General features: G+C 40.8%; 1 protein-coding gene across 1 annotated transcript in view; it reads left to right on the top strand.

The window, feature by feature from the left end:
- LRP8 (LDL receptor related protein 8) overlaps positions 1-19662 on the top strand; it is a 298893-nt gene that overhangs the window by 147872 nt on the left and 131359 nt on the right. Inside the window, exon 3 of the mRNA XM_070745919.1 lies at positions 12277-12399. Within this exon, the coding sequence (XP_070602020.1) occupies positions 12277-12399 (123 nt within the window). The remainder of the gene's footprint in view (positions 1-12276; positions 12400-19662) is intronic.

The following is a 19662-nucleotide window of genomic DNA, read 5'->3' as shown; positions in this document are numbered from 1 at the left end:
GTGTTGTGATCATGATATAATCTCACTTTGCTGCAAATCCTTAAACTGAGAATATTCTATGCACATTTTCCTTTTATTTGAACTTCTTGTGTTTTCCAGGTTTTCTATATATTTATTTTTGCTATTGTACAATATACATTTTCAACTTTTTTTTTGCATCCCAAAACATTAAAAGCTTCATTTGCTAAAACCAAATAATTGGATATCAACCTGTTTGAATTTGTGATTTTAAAATAATTATACATTCTTTAAAATTTCACTTACCTTATTTATACCCTTGCATTGTAAATTCTAGATTCTTACAATTGTTTGATCTGTTTTTAAAATATTAATTGACTACATACTACGTTGTTCCAGCCAATAGCCATTCTGGCTGGTAGCTGTAGTTCAGGTACTTCTGTAATTCTTTTTTTTAATGTAGAGTTTATAATTATTTCCCAATACATTAGATACAGGTGAAGAAAGACTCCTATATAACAATGTGGGAATGATAAGATTTTTTGTTATTTCCCTTGCTTTATTATAGCGGAGCAAACAAATCATATGTAAATTAATAATTTTTGATTTTTATTTCATAGATTAGTTCAATAATTCATTTCCAGGTTGACTACTAACAACACATTTATTCAACTGGTGATAACTTTTCCTGATTATTCACTAAACAGAGGCATAATTTTTCTTGTAAAAGCATCATATATTTTGTATGTGCTTATAAATCATTGAACCTTTGCATAACAGTCCAGGAATGAAACTATGCATTTACAGATTTTTTTCTGCATAGAAATTTATTTAATTAGCCAATCCATTATAAATTAAATGATGATGATGATGATCCTACATAACTAGGTTTACAATAGTGAGATTGAGAACCTTATTCTTTTGGCTCATAACCCTGACTTGTCAATATTTCCAATACTCTTAGATATCCATTTTTTTATTGTTATACCATAATTTTTTAAAATAAAATTCAACGATTTGGAGCTGTGGTGGCTCAGTGGTATGACAGACTACTTCTTCTGCCTGCCCACAATTGGGCAGTTCGAATCTCACCAGGCTCAAGGTTGACTCAGCCTTCCATTCTTACAAAGTTGGTAAAATTAGAAACCAGATTGTTGGCGGTAATATGTTGACTCTGTAAACCACTGTGAAGCAGTATATAAGTCTAATTGCTATTGCTCTTTGAAATATATTTAAATTTCAATTAAAGAGTCAATCACACTGATTTATTGCTAAAATGCCTATGCATAGTAGTCTTCTCAACTAACAGCTAGCACCTGCTCAGAAAAGAATCATTCAATGGGGCTGGATTCAGTTTGCTTGTGACTAAGTAGTGATTCTAGGCTGATCTCTCTTTTAACTCTATTCTCAGGTTCTGCCATTCCTTCCCCTGCATGATACTTCAATTTAAGGAGTTCTCTACAAGTCCTCATTAGAAATTTACTTTGGGGGGGGGATACTGTGTTAAATTAAAGATGGAGTCCACTTTCATACTAAGATGATACGTGTGTATGAACTTTTACCCTGAAATAGGATTTTGGTCTAGAATCTAAGCATTCAAACATATAGGTATCCTAAAATTATTTTTCAATAATAATATTCTACACTTGTTAACATCTGGGGGGGGGGACACACAGATTGGGATGAACTATTTTTCTTTCTATTTCGTAATGGTTATCTTTATTAGAAATTTGATTGTGAGTATTTTTCCCCTTTGGCTCCACTTACACATTTCATTTTTAGCCTGCTTGGTCTTATTTATGTCTTAAAATTTATTGCAGTAACATGGAACAGTTGCCTTGGACTTGACATAAATTTCACTACTTCAGTCTCTGCATTTTATTTTGATTATCTTCTGAGATGCTGTAATAATGCAATAAGCAGAGTTATATCCCTTGACATAGCTCTTCTCTTTTGTCTATAACTGGATTTACATAAGCAGAAGCTCTCCCTTGGTGTGCAAACTCCTGATAAATATGCATGTAGTGTGTGCACACATGCTTTTTTAAAAAAGTAAACTGTGGGCATATGTATTCAATATCTCATGAGTTTATTCAGACTTTGCAAGACATATGATAAATTCTAATCAAGGATTTAGGTTTGTTTGCATAGTTTTTCTTGCAGATGCTCCAATATTTCAGCAAGCAAGGAGTGATATAGTAGTACATTTTGGTACAATCTTTTTTTCTTAGGACTGTGCAGTTGCAGGTGTTTATTTATCAAACTTGTATGCTGCCCCATCTTGCCCAAGATGATTCTGGGTTTGGATTTACTCTTTAATTTGGATTAGAAGAGAAGAAGATAATCCATAGCTTGCGTGGTCCCATGCGTCACACTTGGCAGATCAAACTCTGCCTTTCCTGGGATTACCCAAGTCAGAAAAAAATCTCCTTTGGTTTAAGATCCTGCTATAACGAGCCACATGTGCGTAGAATTACTGCAGATTGCTGCAGAGATTGCAGATTGATGTACAGAACTACCTTTGGGTTTCAAGGAGCAATAGGAAACATCAAGCTAGAAATTAGGAGACTGAGTTCTAGTCCGGCCTAGAGCATAAAGCCACTTAGGTGTCTTTGGGCTGGTCACTCTCAACCCAAAGAAGACAGCAATATTTTCCTCAAAAGTGTTGCCAAGAGAACTGAAGGGATTGTCCAGGCATGTTCCAGGAGTCAAGACTGACTTAAAGAGGTCCCGCTCCCAAAACAAGATGTGCAAGCATTTTAAAACTTGGCAAATAATTGTCTTTATTTTAAATGCCACTCCATTTTCAAAGGCAAAAAGAAATAAAAAAAATAAAAGCATAAAAAAGTTGGTAACATAAACCAGGCCATTTTGCATCACCATTCAGGTAGCAGAATCTTCAAGCATCCCACAATGCTTATCTGAAGGGTCATATTTTTTCATCTCTTTGAAAATACAGTATTTATGTATATATGTATGTATGTATGTATTTAATTAATTAATTAATACCTAACTTGTACACGTTTGACGTATACAAGTTAGGCACAAGTTAGGTATTGGTATAAACATAAAATTAGCAAAGTAGGTACAGATAAATTAGGCAATAGGACAGTAGGACAGGGACGGTAGGCACAATGGTGCGCTTATGTACGCTCCTTACAGACCTTAGGAATGGGCTGAAGTCGACTGTAGATAGTCTGAGGTTAAAGTTTTTGGGGTTTGGGGAGGAAACGACAGAGTCAGGTAGTGCATTCCAGGCATTGATCACTCTGTTGCTAAAGTTGTGTTTTCTGCAGTTTGGAGCAGTTTACATTAACTTTGAATTGATTGTGTGCTTATGTATTGTTGCGGTTGAAGCTGAAAAAATCATTGACAGATAGGACATTGTGGTATATGATTTTATGAACTACATTTAGGTCAGATTGAAGGAGACAAAGTTCTAGGCAATCTAAACCCAACATTTCAAGTCTGGTGGAATAAGGTATTCTGTTGTGAGCAGAGGAATAGAAGACTCTTCTTGTGCAATATTTTTGGACTCTCTCGGTTGTATTGATATCCAATATGCAGTGCAGGTACCAGACAGATGACCTGTATTCAAGAATTGGCCTAACAAATATTTTGTATGCTCTGGTTAATAGTGTAGTATTGCCAAAGAAGAAGCTATAAAATATTATTATTATTAATAATAATAATATAATAATAATAATAATAATAATAATAATAATAATAATAATAGTAATATATTAGATTTGTATGCCGCCCCTCTCCGAGGACTCGGAGTGGCTCACAACAAGTAAAACATCATATACAAATCCAATATTAAAACAGTTTTTAAAACCCCTATTAAAAAATAATCATACAACCCAAACACACCATACATAAAGTCAAAACAGCTAAGGATATATCAATTCCTCCATGCCTGGCGACATAGATGAGTTTGCAAAAGTTTGCAAAAGGCAAGGAGGGTGGGGGCAATCCTAATCTCCGAGGGGAGCTGATTCCAGAGGGCTAGAGCCGCCACAGAGAAGGCTCTTCCCCTGGGTCCCGCCAGACGGCATTGTTTTGTCGACGGGACTCGGAGAAGTCCAACTCTGTGGGACCTAATCAGTCACTGGGATTCGTGCGGTAGTAGGTGGTCCCAGAGGTATTCTGGTCCAATGCCGTGTAGGGCTTTATAGGTCATAACCAACACTTAGATGAATAATGTTGTTACATTGGGCTCTGGCACTTAGGTCATTAGATATGAGTACTCCAAGGTCCTTGATAGAGTGAAGGCCATTTACAAGGTCCTATCCTCCCAGCTTGTAGACCATTTATTGATTGAGATTTGAAGTTGCCAGTTGTCTAACCATTCTGATATATGGTCAAGGGTAGCAGTTTTGTCGGTGTTATTAAATAATTTGACATTGTCAGCAAAGAGAACGCAGTTGCTTGTAATATGATCACAGAGCTCATTTATGTAAAGTATGAATAGTGTTGGTCATAGAACTCTTTCTTGATGGACACTACTGTTGACGGATGCAGAATTTGACAACTTTTTTTTAGAAATGTGATACATTTTTATAAATTTGGTAAATTCTTCTTGCAAACTGGATCCTTTTCAGTCCCACTTATTTCAGACTGTGATGATTCTTTAGTGAAACTCCAAACGCCATTTCCAGATTTCAGACTGAATAAGGGGATAACAACAGAAGGCAACTGGGTTGAATTTAAGGGCAAGCTACCTCACCTTCAGACCTGAGCAAGCTAAGGAGCTCTCATAGAACTTTAGATATTCTTTTCTCTTGCAATCTAGATCTACAGCTTCCCTGAGGAAGCCACCTGGAATATATGATGCTGGCTTTGCATCTTCTTGCATCCATGTAAGGAACCACAGTGGATCTTTTAACCTCATGTTTTCAGAATGTTTCCCTCATGATCACTGCATCTTATCTCATGGTAACCAGTTTTCCTGGACCTCCAAAATATTGTTCTCTTCAAAAGCATTTTTTGGATCATTCCCTACTCTTGGATCATTTGACTTTTGCAAACCTAACTGGTAGCTGATTTCCACAGATCTGTTGCAGCTTGCAGGATTTGGCACTGCCTTATTGGGTAATCCTATAATTAGAACAGATGGCTGCCCTTCCAATGGTCATTTATATACAGTAGTGTAACTCCCTTTCTTTTTAAGGTCTCCTGCTTTTAAATCATGAAACAAAGACCCTGTCCTTCCCCACCAATTCTGAAATTCTAGGCACAAAAGAACAGATTCTCCCCTAGTAACTGCTTTAAATGCCCCTTGAAATGCTTGTTGTATTCATGCCTCTTTGGGAAGTATTTGAAATTGTCAGAGATAAACTGCTAGAATTTTCTACCTTGTTCTTTATAATATTATTAATCAAAACAGCCTTTGTAACTGGATGAGCTTCCTTTATATTTTCTTCTATCACCAACTGAATGATGATTATAGTTTGGACTGTATAAATCTTGATTGGGTTTTATAGTCTGATTTCTTCTGATTGGATTCTAGTTTCATCCTTCTGGTTATGCTCCATGGAGTAAAAGTAAGCTATTTATATTTGACAGATAAAGTAATTGTATTACCAACTGTAAGTTGGTAACCATAGGTTCAGCAAAGAGATACTTTTCCGCAATACCTTTAACTGTTTAGGGAACAGCTTGTGGGAGACATATTTCAAGCATATCTGAACAATATCTGGTTGGGAATGTTATTCCATAACTTGTAGTTCATGTGAAATTTTTCAGCATTTCTGTTTCATGTTGGAAATTCTGTGAAAGTCAAGTTACACAATTATCCAAATGTTAGGTGCTTGTGTTTTACTTTTCCTTAAAAGTTACTTTAAAAGTTACTTTTTTGTAGTTACGCTAAAAGTGCAATGAAAATTTCAGAGTGCATATGTGGAATTAGATCGTAAATATTAATATTTTATGTTTCAATTATCATCCCATACTTTAGTACTATATGCTTGTGCTGTAAAAACAAAAAGTCTTACTGTGATCCACAAATGATTAAACAATATTTCATTTATGTTTTGTACTGTTTTTTCTTCCATAAGAAAATCTCTAGTGCCTATTTTGTAGTGTTTTGTTTATATATGCAGAATCTGTATCTTTATTGTATTTCCCCAATTTTTCATGCCAGATCATATTTGGCAACAGTTAGAGGCTGTCACAACGGCATGGTCAATGGTAGGGACAAAACATTTTTCTAATCTGGAATGAAAAATAGTTATCGACTTTACTGTCATTCCTTTGAGATACATATTGTCTGGTAGAATGCAATTAATAATAAATAGGACATGGAAGTTGAGTCAAAATAATTTGTAGAATTATCCCAAGAATAATTCATAAAGGTACTTCATATAGAATTATCACAGGATTTCCCCCAGTCTGTGAAATAAGGCATACACCACTTTGTTTTCTTCCTAAAATAAAACAAAAGGAAGTCTATGCTCTAAATCCAAATTTTCCCATTGTATTAAAAAAATTATCCAGGATGCTAATCCTCCCTGCTTCCCGTCCCCCTAAGATACAGAGTTACCATGATAGCTCATCTTTTCCATATTCTAGCTTGTTAAAATAATGATTGTAACTGGATGTTGGGAAGAAAAATAAATTAAGCGAAGTCAATAAATTTCATATTATTTTTTTAAGCTGACTGGTTTTATATATAGTATATAGACCTGATTTAAAGGGTCATGGCTAAAAGGCATGAATTCTTTAAATTTTTCCACCCCAAATATGATATTTATTTATTTATTTATTTATTTATTTATTCATTCATTCATTCATTCATTCATTCATTCATTCATTCATTCATTCATTTATTAGATTTGTATGCCACCCCTCTTCGCAGACTCAGGGCGGCTAACAGCAGTAAAAAAGACAAATATAACAAATCTAATACAAAAATTAATTTTAAAAACCCCAATTTAAGAGACCAATCATACAAACAGACATACCATGCATAAATTTTATAAGCCTAGGGGGAAGGGAATATCTCAATTCCCCCATGCCTAATGACAGAAGTGGGTTTTAAGGACCTTACGAAAGGCAAGGAGGGTGAGGGCAACCCTGATATCCGGGGGGAGTTGATTCCAGAGGGTCAGGGCCACCACAGAGAAGGCTCTTCCCCTGTTTAGTCGACAGGACCCGGAGAAGGCCAACTCTGTGGGACCTAACCGGTCGCTGGGATTCGTGCGGCAGAAGACGATATAATATTTAGACTTCTGTTTTTGTCTTGTAAACATTTGTCATGCACTCACACTTTCTTAGCCTATTTTTAGGCCTTTGAAATTTTGATTTAGATGTGTCATTTGGATATATTGATTATTACTGATTTGAATTATTGAATTATTACTGTTTTAAGTATTTTTAAGTATGGACAACAAGGATTCTGAAATCACTTTTCAAAGGAGGCAGTGCTTCGAAAACTTCTGTCTTTTATGCTCAGGAACAGTTCAGGAAGGAAAGATTGATTGAGAATTCCTGCCTCTTTGGTATTGTTTTCTTGAGGGTTGGCTGAAAGCCTCAAATTATGGCAGTAGACTGAGATAAATGTAGTCAAAGTATACTGTAGTTTCTGCTCCTTAAAGGGAGATTGCAGCAACGCACCTTGCAAGTTTAGGATGGAATGAATAATTGTAATTAAATGTACATAAATGAGTGATTTACAAACAGTAAATAATTCATGTCATAAAGATAGGAGTGGGCTATAGTACTGCCTTGCCATAGATCTATGTCTTCCTAGAGAAGTATTGCTTTCAGCAGCTGAAGCAGATTAAATTGTTGGCATTAAGTGCTTTAAGGTTAATCATGCTCAGTAATGTTTGTTTACATATGCTTGTTTTAATTGAAAATTGAAGGATTTGTATTGTTGGGAGTAGCTTGTATTTAAGATCCCCGAATTCATGCAGCAAAAGCAATTACGGCTTGGATTTTTCCATCCATTGAAGATACTCAGGTGGCTTCCATTGAGTTGAAAAATTGAATTGTTGTCTTTTTCCCCATTCAATCTGGCTTAAACTGTTGGATCGCCTAAGCCGATTTACTTACCATCCACATTATCCTTATAGTTGACCAGCAGATGTTGGGCATTGCACAGAAGAAGACCTTACAGGCTATCTGATTGTGAGGGGATGCAAACCAAGCATATTAACCTCTTCAAAATGCCATTGGGTGGTTCTTTGCCAGTATTGTATGTCTTTCCACCTTTTGTGATGGCTGATAATAAATTAATTGTGTTTTCAAAGAACGCTGTCAAGGGAACAAAGCAATCCATCGCGCCATCTGCTACCAGCATGTTTGTGTGGTGGTGGGAGTTTTGTATCTCCATTATTCAGGATTGTTGGCACATCCCAATGCTGCCAGCAACCCTTTTCTTCAAAGATAACAGCCAGGGTATTATTGGTAGATCAGTGGGAAAATGGCTTTGTCATGCCAAGTCTGGGGCATTACCAAGTCAGGAGTAAGCATATTGGAGCATTTTGGGATGAATGGTGCAGAAAACAAAACGCAGATCAAAATGGTAAAAAAATCTGCCCATGCATTTTATGGAGGCTATTAAACTACAGTATAATGCTGTATTATAATAAATAGTTTCAATCTGTCCTGAAGGAAACATTTTGAGGCTATATGTAGAAAACATCAGAGAACAATGTTAGTATGCAATTTGCATATTAAAGTTATTACAAGCTTCTTTGAAAAACATTAAACCAAGGTAATGTCATAATACAAAAATATAACCTGTAGAGGATAAAATCATAATAGTCTTATGGAGAGAATATGGATACCTGCTTTTATCTTCCTCATTATTTTCCATTCATGCTGAAATTTTATATTATCTAGCTCAGCAGACAGAATTATACAACACAATATATGTTTATAATAACAATGTTTGGAAATATTTGAGAAAAGGTCTTATTGACCACAGTAGCTACTATTCTCCAGGCAACAGAATTCATTTGAAAACAAATCAAACAGCTAACATGTGAATAGCTCAAATTGCTGCACAGTTTCAAGGCTTGTGCCTAGATCAGAACTGGGCATTTTATGGCTCCCAAAGCCACAACTGGGACTTGGGCTGTTCCTGATCCACTCATATGAGGTCAGTCAGAAATTCGAAATCAGCTGTAAATAAATGAACTGTAGGGGGCAGTAGAAGAAGGGTCTGGCTCTGCACAGTCACCATGTGTTCTTTCAATCAACTGACAGCCTTGTGAAGATGAAAATTGCTCATTCTGCCCTGCAGCAGCTTGATGAATTGAGATGATGGAGTTTGAGGACATCAGGTTACATTGGTTCACCCCTCCATAACAGTCCCACTGGCCCCTTGGGAAAATTAATTGCACACCATTCCCTCCCCCCATGAAGAAAAGCAGGAAGCAACCTATATTTCCTCCATAGACTCCGAAACTGATGTCTGAATCAAGGGAGCATTTGAAGATCCATAATCCATAATAATACACTCCGTCTGATATAGGGAGGTGTGTTCTGGTCTGAGCTTATAAATGCTTTTCTCAATCAGATAAAACTGCACTTCTGTTGTTTTCAAAAAAATTAATAAAAAATATTTTTTTAAAAAACCTCCACGCAAATGAGTAAACCATACAGATTATTGTCTGGTATCTTCATATCAAGATTACTGTTGAGATGAAATTCCTCAGGCTGTCTGTCCATAATCTGTCCCATTACAGGTAGGTGAAAAGAGATGCCTTCCTTCCCATCTTCCTGCTTTGTTAAGACTTAAAATGCCTGCTGGTGTGCCTTGCACAATTATCCAGCTGCCAATGGCCAGTAAGAACACACAGATGTGGTCACAGGTCATGGACTACATTACCCAGAGGGTAATGTAACATTCCCCCTACTGTAATGTAACATTCCCCCAATACAATATCTTAAAGAAACATCTCTTAAGCCAAGCTAGATATCCCTGTCGGCACAAGGCTGATGTCTCTAGGTTTTAAGAAGGCCATAGCTGTTTTTAAAACAACCCACAAATAGATAGGTGCTCTTTCTATTACTTAGAAATGACGTGATTTTGAAATCTATGACACTGTTGCCTGTGTATATAGGTTTTTTCATTTAAAAATAGAGTACTGGTTGAAAATTATTGTGTTATTATTTCAACCTTCTTAATAAGTCTATCTAATCAGAGTTCTGAGAAAGTTATTTCTCCAGAAATTCTCATTTTAATCACTCCTAGATGCAGCTACCATGATCCTTGGCAAAGCAGTGTGGCACTGGTTATACAGAACATCAAATAGGAGACAACTTTATGACATAAGCTTACCATAATTTATTTATTTATTTATTGGATTTGTATGCCGCTTCTCTCCATAGACTCGGGGCGGCTAACAACAATGATAAAAACAGCATGTAACAATACAATAATAAAACAACTAAAAACCCTTATTATAAAACCAAACATACACACAAACATACCATGCATAACTTGTAATGGCCTAGGGGGAAGGAATATCTCAACTCCCCCATGCCTGGCGGTATAAGTGAGTCTTGAGTAGTTTACGAAAGACAGGGAGGGTGGGGGCAGTTCTAATCTCCGGGGGGATTTGGTTCCAGAGGGCCAGGGCCGCCACAGAGAAGGCTCTTCCCCTGGGACCTGCCAAACGGCATTGTTTAGTCGACGGGACCCGGAGAAGGCCAACTCTAGGGGACCTTATCGGTCGCTGGGATTCGTGCGGTAGCAGGCGGTTCCGGAGGTGATCTGGTCCAATGCCATGTAAACTCATAATGAGTTTAAGGAGAAAGGTGGCATAAAAATCGAATGAATGAATGAATGAATGAATGAATGAATGAATGAAGAAACAAACAAACAAACAAACAAACAAACAATATATTTAAATTTTAAATATTTATATATTTATTTAAATATATTAGTTAAATCTCACTTTATTGTTCTTATGATATTTATCATAATGCACTATAGATGTCTATGTTATGTTTGTTTGTTTTTCTTATTTTGTGCTTACTGTCAATTGTAATGTATGTAACCTTTTTAAATGTATGTAATTAATAAAGATTATTTTTAAGTTAAAAAAAATAAAACATCAGGAGGATAAGATATCAAAGTGCACATAATACTTGATTGATCTGATTTCAGAACAACACCTCCATAGGAAACCCAAGATCTGTGATATACTTTTACATGGAAAAACTGTACTTACTTGAGATGAAATTAGCTAATAAATTAATAGAAAAGGTTGAGGTTGTCACACAAAAAATTTAAAAATAAGACCATAAATCTGGAGGCTGCATCAATATTTTTTTCTGTCTTACTACATAACCATCAGTTGGGCCACTGGGATAAACTACCTGCTGTTGATAATTCATAATTCATGTGATTTGTGTACAGGAAACAATACACTCCATTCTTCGTGGTATGCTTGTCTTTACTTACCATGCTGTTTGAAGAAAGCCTAATATTTCCTAGCATGTCACAATAAGGAATCTGTACATTTTATGATAAAAATGATAGTTTATCAGGTGGTAGATTTTTATTTTATTTTTGCAGTAGTTTATTTGCATGTGGGTGGACCTGACAGATAGAGGAACGGTGCCTCGGTTCCTAAAACCTTCGGAAATATGTGTTTTCCTATGGTCTTAGGCGACTCCTGTGAAAGGGTCATTCGACCCCTAAAGGGGTCACAACCCAACGGTGAAGAACTGCTGGATTTAGGGCTTCTTTCCTTTTTCATTCTCGTATTCACAAAGCTGTTTGGGCTCTTAGGTTCCCTCAATGAAGGCATGCCCAGTGAAACATTGATTTATTGATTTATTTTATTTATTTATTAGATTTGTATGCCGCCCCTCTCCGTAGACTCGGGGCGGCTCACAGCAATAATAAACAATATATAGCAAATCTAATAATTTAAAAAACGACTAAAAACCCCATTATTAAAAGCAAACATACATACAAGCATACCATACATAACTGTATAGGCCCGGGGGAGATGTTTCAGTTCCCCCATGCCTGACGGCAAAGGTGGGTTTTAAGGAGTTTACGAAAGGCGAGGAGGGTGGGGCAGTTCTAATCTCTGGGGGGGGAGCTGGTTCCAGAGGGTCGGGGCCGCCACAGAGAAGGCTCTTCCCCTGGGTCCCGCCAAACAGCATTGTTTAGTTGATGGGACCCGGAGAAGGCCAACTTCCTTATGATCTAGGAATAGATTAATTATATAGATCTTGAGATGTATGTTTTATTGATTACTGTGCATCTAAAATCAAAGAATGATTTACTATCCAATTGAAATATTCTTTTTCCTTAAAAATAAAACCCTCCTCTTTCTCTCCTTTCAGCCAAGAAGACTTGTGCAGAATCCGATTTTACCTGCAACAATGGTCACTGCATCCCATCCAGATGGAAGTGCGATGGAGAGGAGGAATGTTCAGATGGATCCGATGAATCCGAATCAATGTGCAGTGAGTATTCTTGCTATGCGTTTTTGGAACATTTGGCTTTGTAGTAAATTTGAAAGCGAATGGTGAAACAGATGACAAACATACCGTATTTCCCGGTGTATAAGACACACCTTTTTCCTCCCTAAAAGGGGCTGATAATTAGGGTGTGTCTTATACTCTGAATGTAGTTTTTCCCCCAGCCCTAACTAGCTGCTAACGATCTTCCCAGCTGTTACCTTGCAGGCTCTTTCATTGTTTCTCTCTATGAAGAATGTTTTCCAAGTCCTAGGTCTTTGCAGGGTTTTTTTCATTGCTCTAACTTGCTCCGAGTAAGTTTCTTTCCAGCCCTAACCAGGTGCTAACAATGTTCCCAGCTCTTACTGGCTTGCAATCTCTTTCAATGTTACTCTCTGCCAAGAATGTTTTCCAAACCCTGTCTTTGATTTTTTTTTTCATTCTCTATTTGCTCCAAATGTTTCTTTCCAGCCCTAACCAGGTGCTATTAATGTTCCCAAGCTCTTTCATTGTTATTCTCTGCGAAGAATATTTTCCAAGCCCTAAGCCTTTGCCGGTTTTCTTTCATTGCTCTACCTGATCTGAGTGTTTCTTTCCAGGTGCTAATGATGTTCCCAGTTCATACTTGCTTGCAAGCTCTTTCATTGTTACTCTCAGAATAAAGGTTTTTTTTAAACCCTTAACCAGGGGATAAAATAATGTGCTGAACGTGATCAGACTAAGGATGCTAGATAGATGAATACCTGGTAAGCAGATTCTTTTCCCTATTTTCCTCCCCCAAAACTAAGGTGCTTCTTATACTCCAGTGCGTCTTATAGTCTGAAAAAATACGGTACTTACATGCACAGAGAAGCTAACTTCTTTTGGCGTAATGGAAGTGTACTTCAGGAGCGCACTTATCTATCCATATGGATATTCACCCCCCCAAGATGTTCACTTTCAAGCTAATAGTAATATGCAAAGTGCAGAAAAGCAATAAAAACAGTTAAGCAGAAGAAATTAAATAATGAGATAATAAAAAAGGATGTGCAACTAAATCTAGTTTAAGACCACTACACTCCAATGTGCCTTTCTATACCTTTCTGTCTGTATAAGCCAGCCTTGCTTTTATCACATCCATCCAGGGCTGCATATGTTGCTTGATGTTCTTTAAATTTCTATTTTCTATTTTTACCATTTCATCAACCCCGTCCAGCCGCCACGGCTTGATCTTCTCCTTCTTCTCAGTCCATTAACACTCCCTTTATGTGTCTGTTTTGCAGTTATTTGCTCTCTGTAGATCTAAATCATCTCAATATACTTTTTTCATACTGTTCACTCACTTGTATTCGGTCCACATATGTTCAGCTCCCATCCACTCTTGAGCCCATTGCTTCTTGTTTTACTGCCCACACACCATTGCATTCAAATTACTTCTACATTTTTCCAGTCATTCCCATTTCAGGTGCATGTAATAGCGTGGGCAGAAGCATGCTCTTATGCATAGCTATTTATTCTACTATTTATTATTATGTGCAGGCAGTACTCATTCCTCACAATAAACTATGTACTGCCCACTACCTTTCTACCACCTTTGGCACATCTTAAAATTTCTCCATCAATCTCCCCATCTTTAGAAAACATTTATCACATTCTCCGTACTGAAGGAGCGGGTCCAGCAGTCACATGGGTTGCTCATGTCCAATCCGGTGGAACTGAGCCTAGTGTTAAAAAAGCTTGCCGGATCCGCCCCTTCCCCAGAATTCGCTCAGTTCGCATATCCTGCGGTTGTATTGTGATAGCTCGTTCAACATTCTAACACCTTCCCTTCGATCTTTTTCTTCAAAAGTAGTAAGAATTGTTTTATCATTATTATTTACTTGCACTAATAGCGCCAGCCGTTTGCGGCTCGGCTTTTTTCCTTTGGAGAAGTTGCGGTTTCGTTTTCCCCCGGCGGTTTTGCCGTGTACGATCCCCGCGGCCGCTTGTGGATTCTTTTAATCCTTTGGCCTGGAGGTTCTAGTGCAAGTATTAATCTATTGATTTATTGATTCTTATTGTATATATAAATATTAAAGGGCTTAAGAATACCTCCTGCGGAGTGAGACGTCTCTATAGTCTCCTGGACTTAGTCGATCGCTTCCCCTTTAAGAAATTTTACGGAGCGATTTTTCGGCGCGAAGGCCTTCGCGCCCTTTTTAAATCTAGGCCTCTCGTGTTGGCCTCCTGCCAGCCGCGTAGGCCTCAGTCCACCGCGTGGATCCCGGAGCGGGCCTTGGGGGTCCCAGGCTAAATTCTCCACCGGCTAAGCCTCCAACCAGAGTGCCTTGGTTTACTTAATTAAAAAGTTTAGGGAGGCTGGCCCCGCTGGATCTGGGGACACGAACTCTGGGTTTGCCCAGATTGTCCTCAAGTCTCAGCAGCTTTGAGGCCTCGAAGCAGGATCCATTCCTCTTGGGAAGTCCTTAAAATTCTTCTCCTTATTTATTCAGTTATTGGCTCAGCCTTGTCTTCTGTTAATTGTCAGACTATGGCTACCTTTCCCAAGAGAGGCACAACTAAAGGTCCCAGAGAGGCCAGGCCTACAGGCGATGAGATTACTAGTATCCCCCAGGCCTCTTCCTCCTCTTCTCCAGGGGCCCGCCCCCCGACCAAGGTCACCAGGGCCGAGAAGAGAAGGGACCTAGCCCTACAAAGAATCCATGACAAATCAGCAAAACGTTTGAAAGTGCAGGCCCAAGTAATCAGTAGTCAAGACCCCCCAGAGGCTTCTAGTCTACCTCCTTCTGGGGTCCCTGTGTTATCTCTGGATGAGCCTAACCTAGACAGACCCCAACCTAACCTATGGGGCATAGGTCCAGAGGAACCAGATATTATGGAAGATTCCCCCCAGCCAGGATCCTCCCAGGCCTTTAGGGATTCTTCTGCCATCCCTGCTGATATTTCCAGTTTACCTCCTGAGTTCCAATCTATTTTTGCTGTGTTGTCCAAGGCCATTGATGCCAAACTCTCCACCATCAATGAGCTGCCCTTACCTCCTCCTCCTTCTCGTCCCTCCCGCCCCTTGGGTTCTTCCCCAGCGGTTAGAGCTCCTATTCAGGATGGTTCAGATTCCTCTCAAGACGAATATGAGGATATGGAGGATGATGACGATCCTTTTCAAGGCCTATCAGATGATGAGGAATCTCAAATAAAGGTTCCTTCTCCAATTACCATTTTCCCTTCTCAATTATTCAAATCTCTCCTCCTCAAAGCTAGAATTTCTACGGGATTAGCGGCCCAGGAGAAACAAACCTCCACTTCCACTGATCCCCCGGAGGAGAATTTACCTTACTTCACAGAGGAACAGGAGGATAACGAGGTAATTCCTATGCCTAAATTGTTTAAAGATGCCTTACTCAAACAGTGGGATTTCCCAGCCTCTGGCCTTAATCCCTCCACCAAGGACAGAAAGTTGTACAAACTTTCCTCTTCCTATGAAGAGCTTCTATCTTTTCCCAAACCGGATGAACCTGTCAAGATCCTTCACTCGGCAGCGGCTGTGCCAGGCGAGGCGGAGGAAGTCCTCCGCCCAGAGGACAAGCGCATTGAACAAATGCTCAAAAGAGGATTCACCGCAGATTCCTGGGCCATTAAAAGTTCTGCAGCGGCTTCCTTTTTCTCCAGAGCCATGCTGCTGTGGCTTCGCCAACTTCAACAGCATATTCCTCCCGATGACTTGAGAGGTCAACAAGACTTCAACAAAGTCTTTGCAGCTGCCCAGTACGTGGCTGATGCCACCTTACAATCTACTAGATTTTCTGCTAAGTCTATTGCAGCTTCTACAACGGCAAGAAGACTCCTATGGATTCGCCCTTGGCAAGCGGGAGTACGCCAGAAGTGGCAGTTATCCCAGGGACCCTTAAAGCGCGACCTTCTCTTCGGTGATCTTCTGGATCCACTCCTCACGGAAACCACGGACAAGAAGAAGGTTTTGGGTCCAACCACAAAAAAGGCTACCAAAACGCAGTCCTTTCGTCGCCCAGGGCGCCAGCAAGATCAAGAGGCTTCCTATCAGAGATCTCCAGGTCAGTATTCCCCCCGCTTTCGTTCCCAAGGTAGGAACCCCAGGGGTAGAGGTTTTCGCTTCCAAAGGGGAGCTTCCTCTAACAGGGCCTCAAAAAAACCTAGATGGTAATCCTTCCTCTATTCCCATAGGGGGTCGCTTAGCTCATTTCGCCTCCAATTGGCGTCTCAGCTCCAAAGACCCCTGGGTCATTGACACTGTTCACACAGGCCTTCTTTTAGAATTTATTTCTCCTCCCCCTAAACGTTTTATTTCCTGCCCTTCTCCCAGGTCCTCCTCAGATTGTAACCGTATGGAGGAGGCCATTTCTCATCTATTGTCCATCAGAGCCATTCAACCGGTCCCTTCCGGTCAGAAGGGCCAAGGTTTTTACTCCATCCTATTTATGGTTCCAAAGTCCTCCGGAGGTTGGAGAGCTATTTTGGATTTAAAGAAACTAAACCTATTCATCAAATATAGGAAGTTTAAGATGCACTCCTTATCCTCTATTCTGGCCGCCATTCACACGGGAGATTTCATGGTCTCCTTAGACCTCACTGAGGCCTACCTTCACATTCCTATAGCCAAATGCCACAGAAAATTTTTACGTTTTTCCTTTCAAGGCAGGCATTTCCAGTATAGGGCGATGCCATTTGGCCTTTCCTCGGCCCCTCGGGTCTTTACAAAGCTCTTGGGGTCCCTGGCGGCCTATATCCGGGCGTCTCCCATCCACATTTTATGTTATCTTGATGATATTTTGATTCATGGGAACTCCCTAGAGAAAGTGAAAACAGACCTTTCTATCACCATGTCAGTCCTTCAGGACCATGGTTTTTCCATCAACTTTGAAAAAAGTCACCTCCAACCTTCCACATCCATTTCTCACCTGGGTTCCATTATCGATTCAGAATCCTCCCAGGTTTTTCTCTCTCCCGAGAGAAAACTCAGTATAGGGGAGTTAATTTCTAACATTTTACCTAATTCTTCAGTATCCATAGTAACTCTGTCTTCCCTTTTGGGGAAGATGGTGTCATGCATAGGCATCATTCCCTGGGCTCGCCTTCATGCTAGGGAACTCCAGTGGCTCCTGTTACCCTTTCAGAGATCGGGGCACAGCAACTCAAATCGGCGCATTGTCATCCCACCAAGTGTTCGCAGATCCTTCAAGTGGTGGAAGTCTCCGGCCATGGACAAAGGATCCCCGTTCAGGTGCCCGGATCAATTTGTCATCACCACAGATGCCAGTCTATCGGGATGGGGCGCCCACGCCCAGGGGATGATAGCCCAGGGCACGTGGTCCCCGGAGGAAGCTTCCAGGCCAATCAATTGGCTAGAGTTAAGAGCCGTTTCCCTGGCTCTAAAGCATTTCTCTCCTCGCATTCCCAACCGGCACGTTCTCATTCTGACCGACAACATTGCCACAAAAAGCCATATCTGCAGACAGGGGGGCACGAGATCCAAGGCTCTCATGAGGGAGGCCCTCAAGTTAGGCCTTTGGGCGGAAAAACATCTTCGGTCGCTCCTAGCCGACCACATCTCGGGGAGCCTCAACGTTCAGGCGGACTGGCTATCTCGAGCAACGATAGACCCAGGAGAGTGGAACCTCCATCAGGACCTGTTCCATCAAATCAGCCTCAGATTCGGCCTACCAGTCCTGGATCTCTTCGCGACCAATGCCAACGCCCAACTCCCTCGCTTCTTTTCCAGATTTCCATCCCCGGGAGCGGAGGCAATCAATGCCCTCCGGAGTCCATGGCCTCCAGGCCTACTCTACGCATTTCCTCCAATTCCAATTCTCCCGGACGTGATTCACAAGGTCCTCACCGAGAGGGCCCGAGTAATCTTAATCGCCCCTCATTGGCCCCGCCGGCCCTGGTTCGCGGATCTCCAACAGCTGTCCGTCCAGGACCCTTGGCGACTCCCCGTTTCGGGGGATATGCTGCGGCAGGGGGCCTCATTCCATCCAGACCCGGAGTGGTTCCACCTCACCGCCTGGCTGTTATCAGGAGAGACTTAGAACTGCATGGTCATGACCCCGATTCAGTGGAGGTCATTTTAAAGGCCAGAAGGGGTTCGACCAATCGAATCTACGACCACACGTGGTCCAAGTTTCACCAGTGGTGTCTACAGGAAGGTCTCTCCCCTCTGTGCATCCCCATACACAGAATTATTTCCTTCCTTATGCAAGGCTTCCATAAAGGACTTTCCACCAGCACCCTCCGGCGTCATCTGGCAGCCATTTCATCTGTCCTAGGGGGTCCCCGCAGACAGCCTCTCCGATCCTTCCCTGAAGTTCAGGAATTCCTCAAGGGCATAGCCAACCTCAGACCTTCCAAGGTCCACAGGTATCCATCCTGGGATTTGCCACGGGTTCTCCATTCCCTCACGCAGGCACCATACGAACCCCTAAAATCGGCGTCCCTCAGGTACCTATCCTTTAAGGTAGCATTCCTGGTGGCTATTACCTCTGCCCGACGCATTTCGGAGCTGGCTGCCCTCTCAATCAGGCAGGACCTTTGTCAATTCCATCAGGACAAGGTAGTCTTGCGACTGGACCCCACCTTCTTACCCAAGGTCAGTTCCATGTTCCACAGATCTCAGGATATTGTCCTACCTTCCTTCTGCCTCCAACGAGACCATCCCTTGGCAATTAGATGGCACACCCTGGATCTCATCAGAGCGCTGAGAATCTATATCCAACGCACAGGACCCTTTCGGAGGTCAGAAGCACTTTTTATAGCCTATCACCCCAGAGTCATGGGGGCCAAAGTGTCTTCAACAGTAATAGGCCGTTGGATCAGAGGGACTATATCTAAGGCCTATGAGTCGGCCTCCCTCTCAGTTCCAAGGAACATCACAGCGCATTCCACCAGGAGCGCAGCCACCTCGGCCGCTTGGGCGACTCAAGCCCCGTTGGAGGAGGTCTGCAAAGCAGCCACTTGGGCCTCGCCAAATTCCTTCATCAGGCACTACAAGATTGATTCTTACGCTTCAGCGGACGCTGCCTTCGGCAGAAGGGTACTCCAATCCGTTATCTCACACGATAGCAATCTAATCCCACCCTAGGGACCATCTATTGGGTATGTCCCATGTGACTGCTGGACCCGCTCCTTCAGTACGGAGAATAGGCGTTGATTGCTTACCTGAACGCCTCTTCTCGTACGGTGAGCGGGTACAGCAGTCACTTCCCGCCCTTGTATGTGTCTTCTTTACCTTTCTATATCTTTCTTCCTCTAACAATGAGA

The sequence above is a fragment of the Erythrolamprus reginae genome, chromosome 3 (genome assembly GCF_031021105.1).
Source record: "Erythrolamprus reginae isolate rEryReg1 chromosome 3, rEryReg1.hap1, whole genome shotgun sequence".
Classification (NCBI taxonomy): Eukaryota; Metazoa; Chordata; class Lepidosauria; order Squamata; family Dipsadidae; genus Erythrolamprus; species Erythrolamprus reginae.
This window is presented reverse-complemented; position numbering and strand designations above follow the sequence as displayed.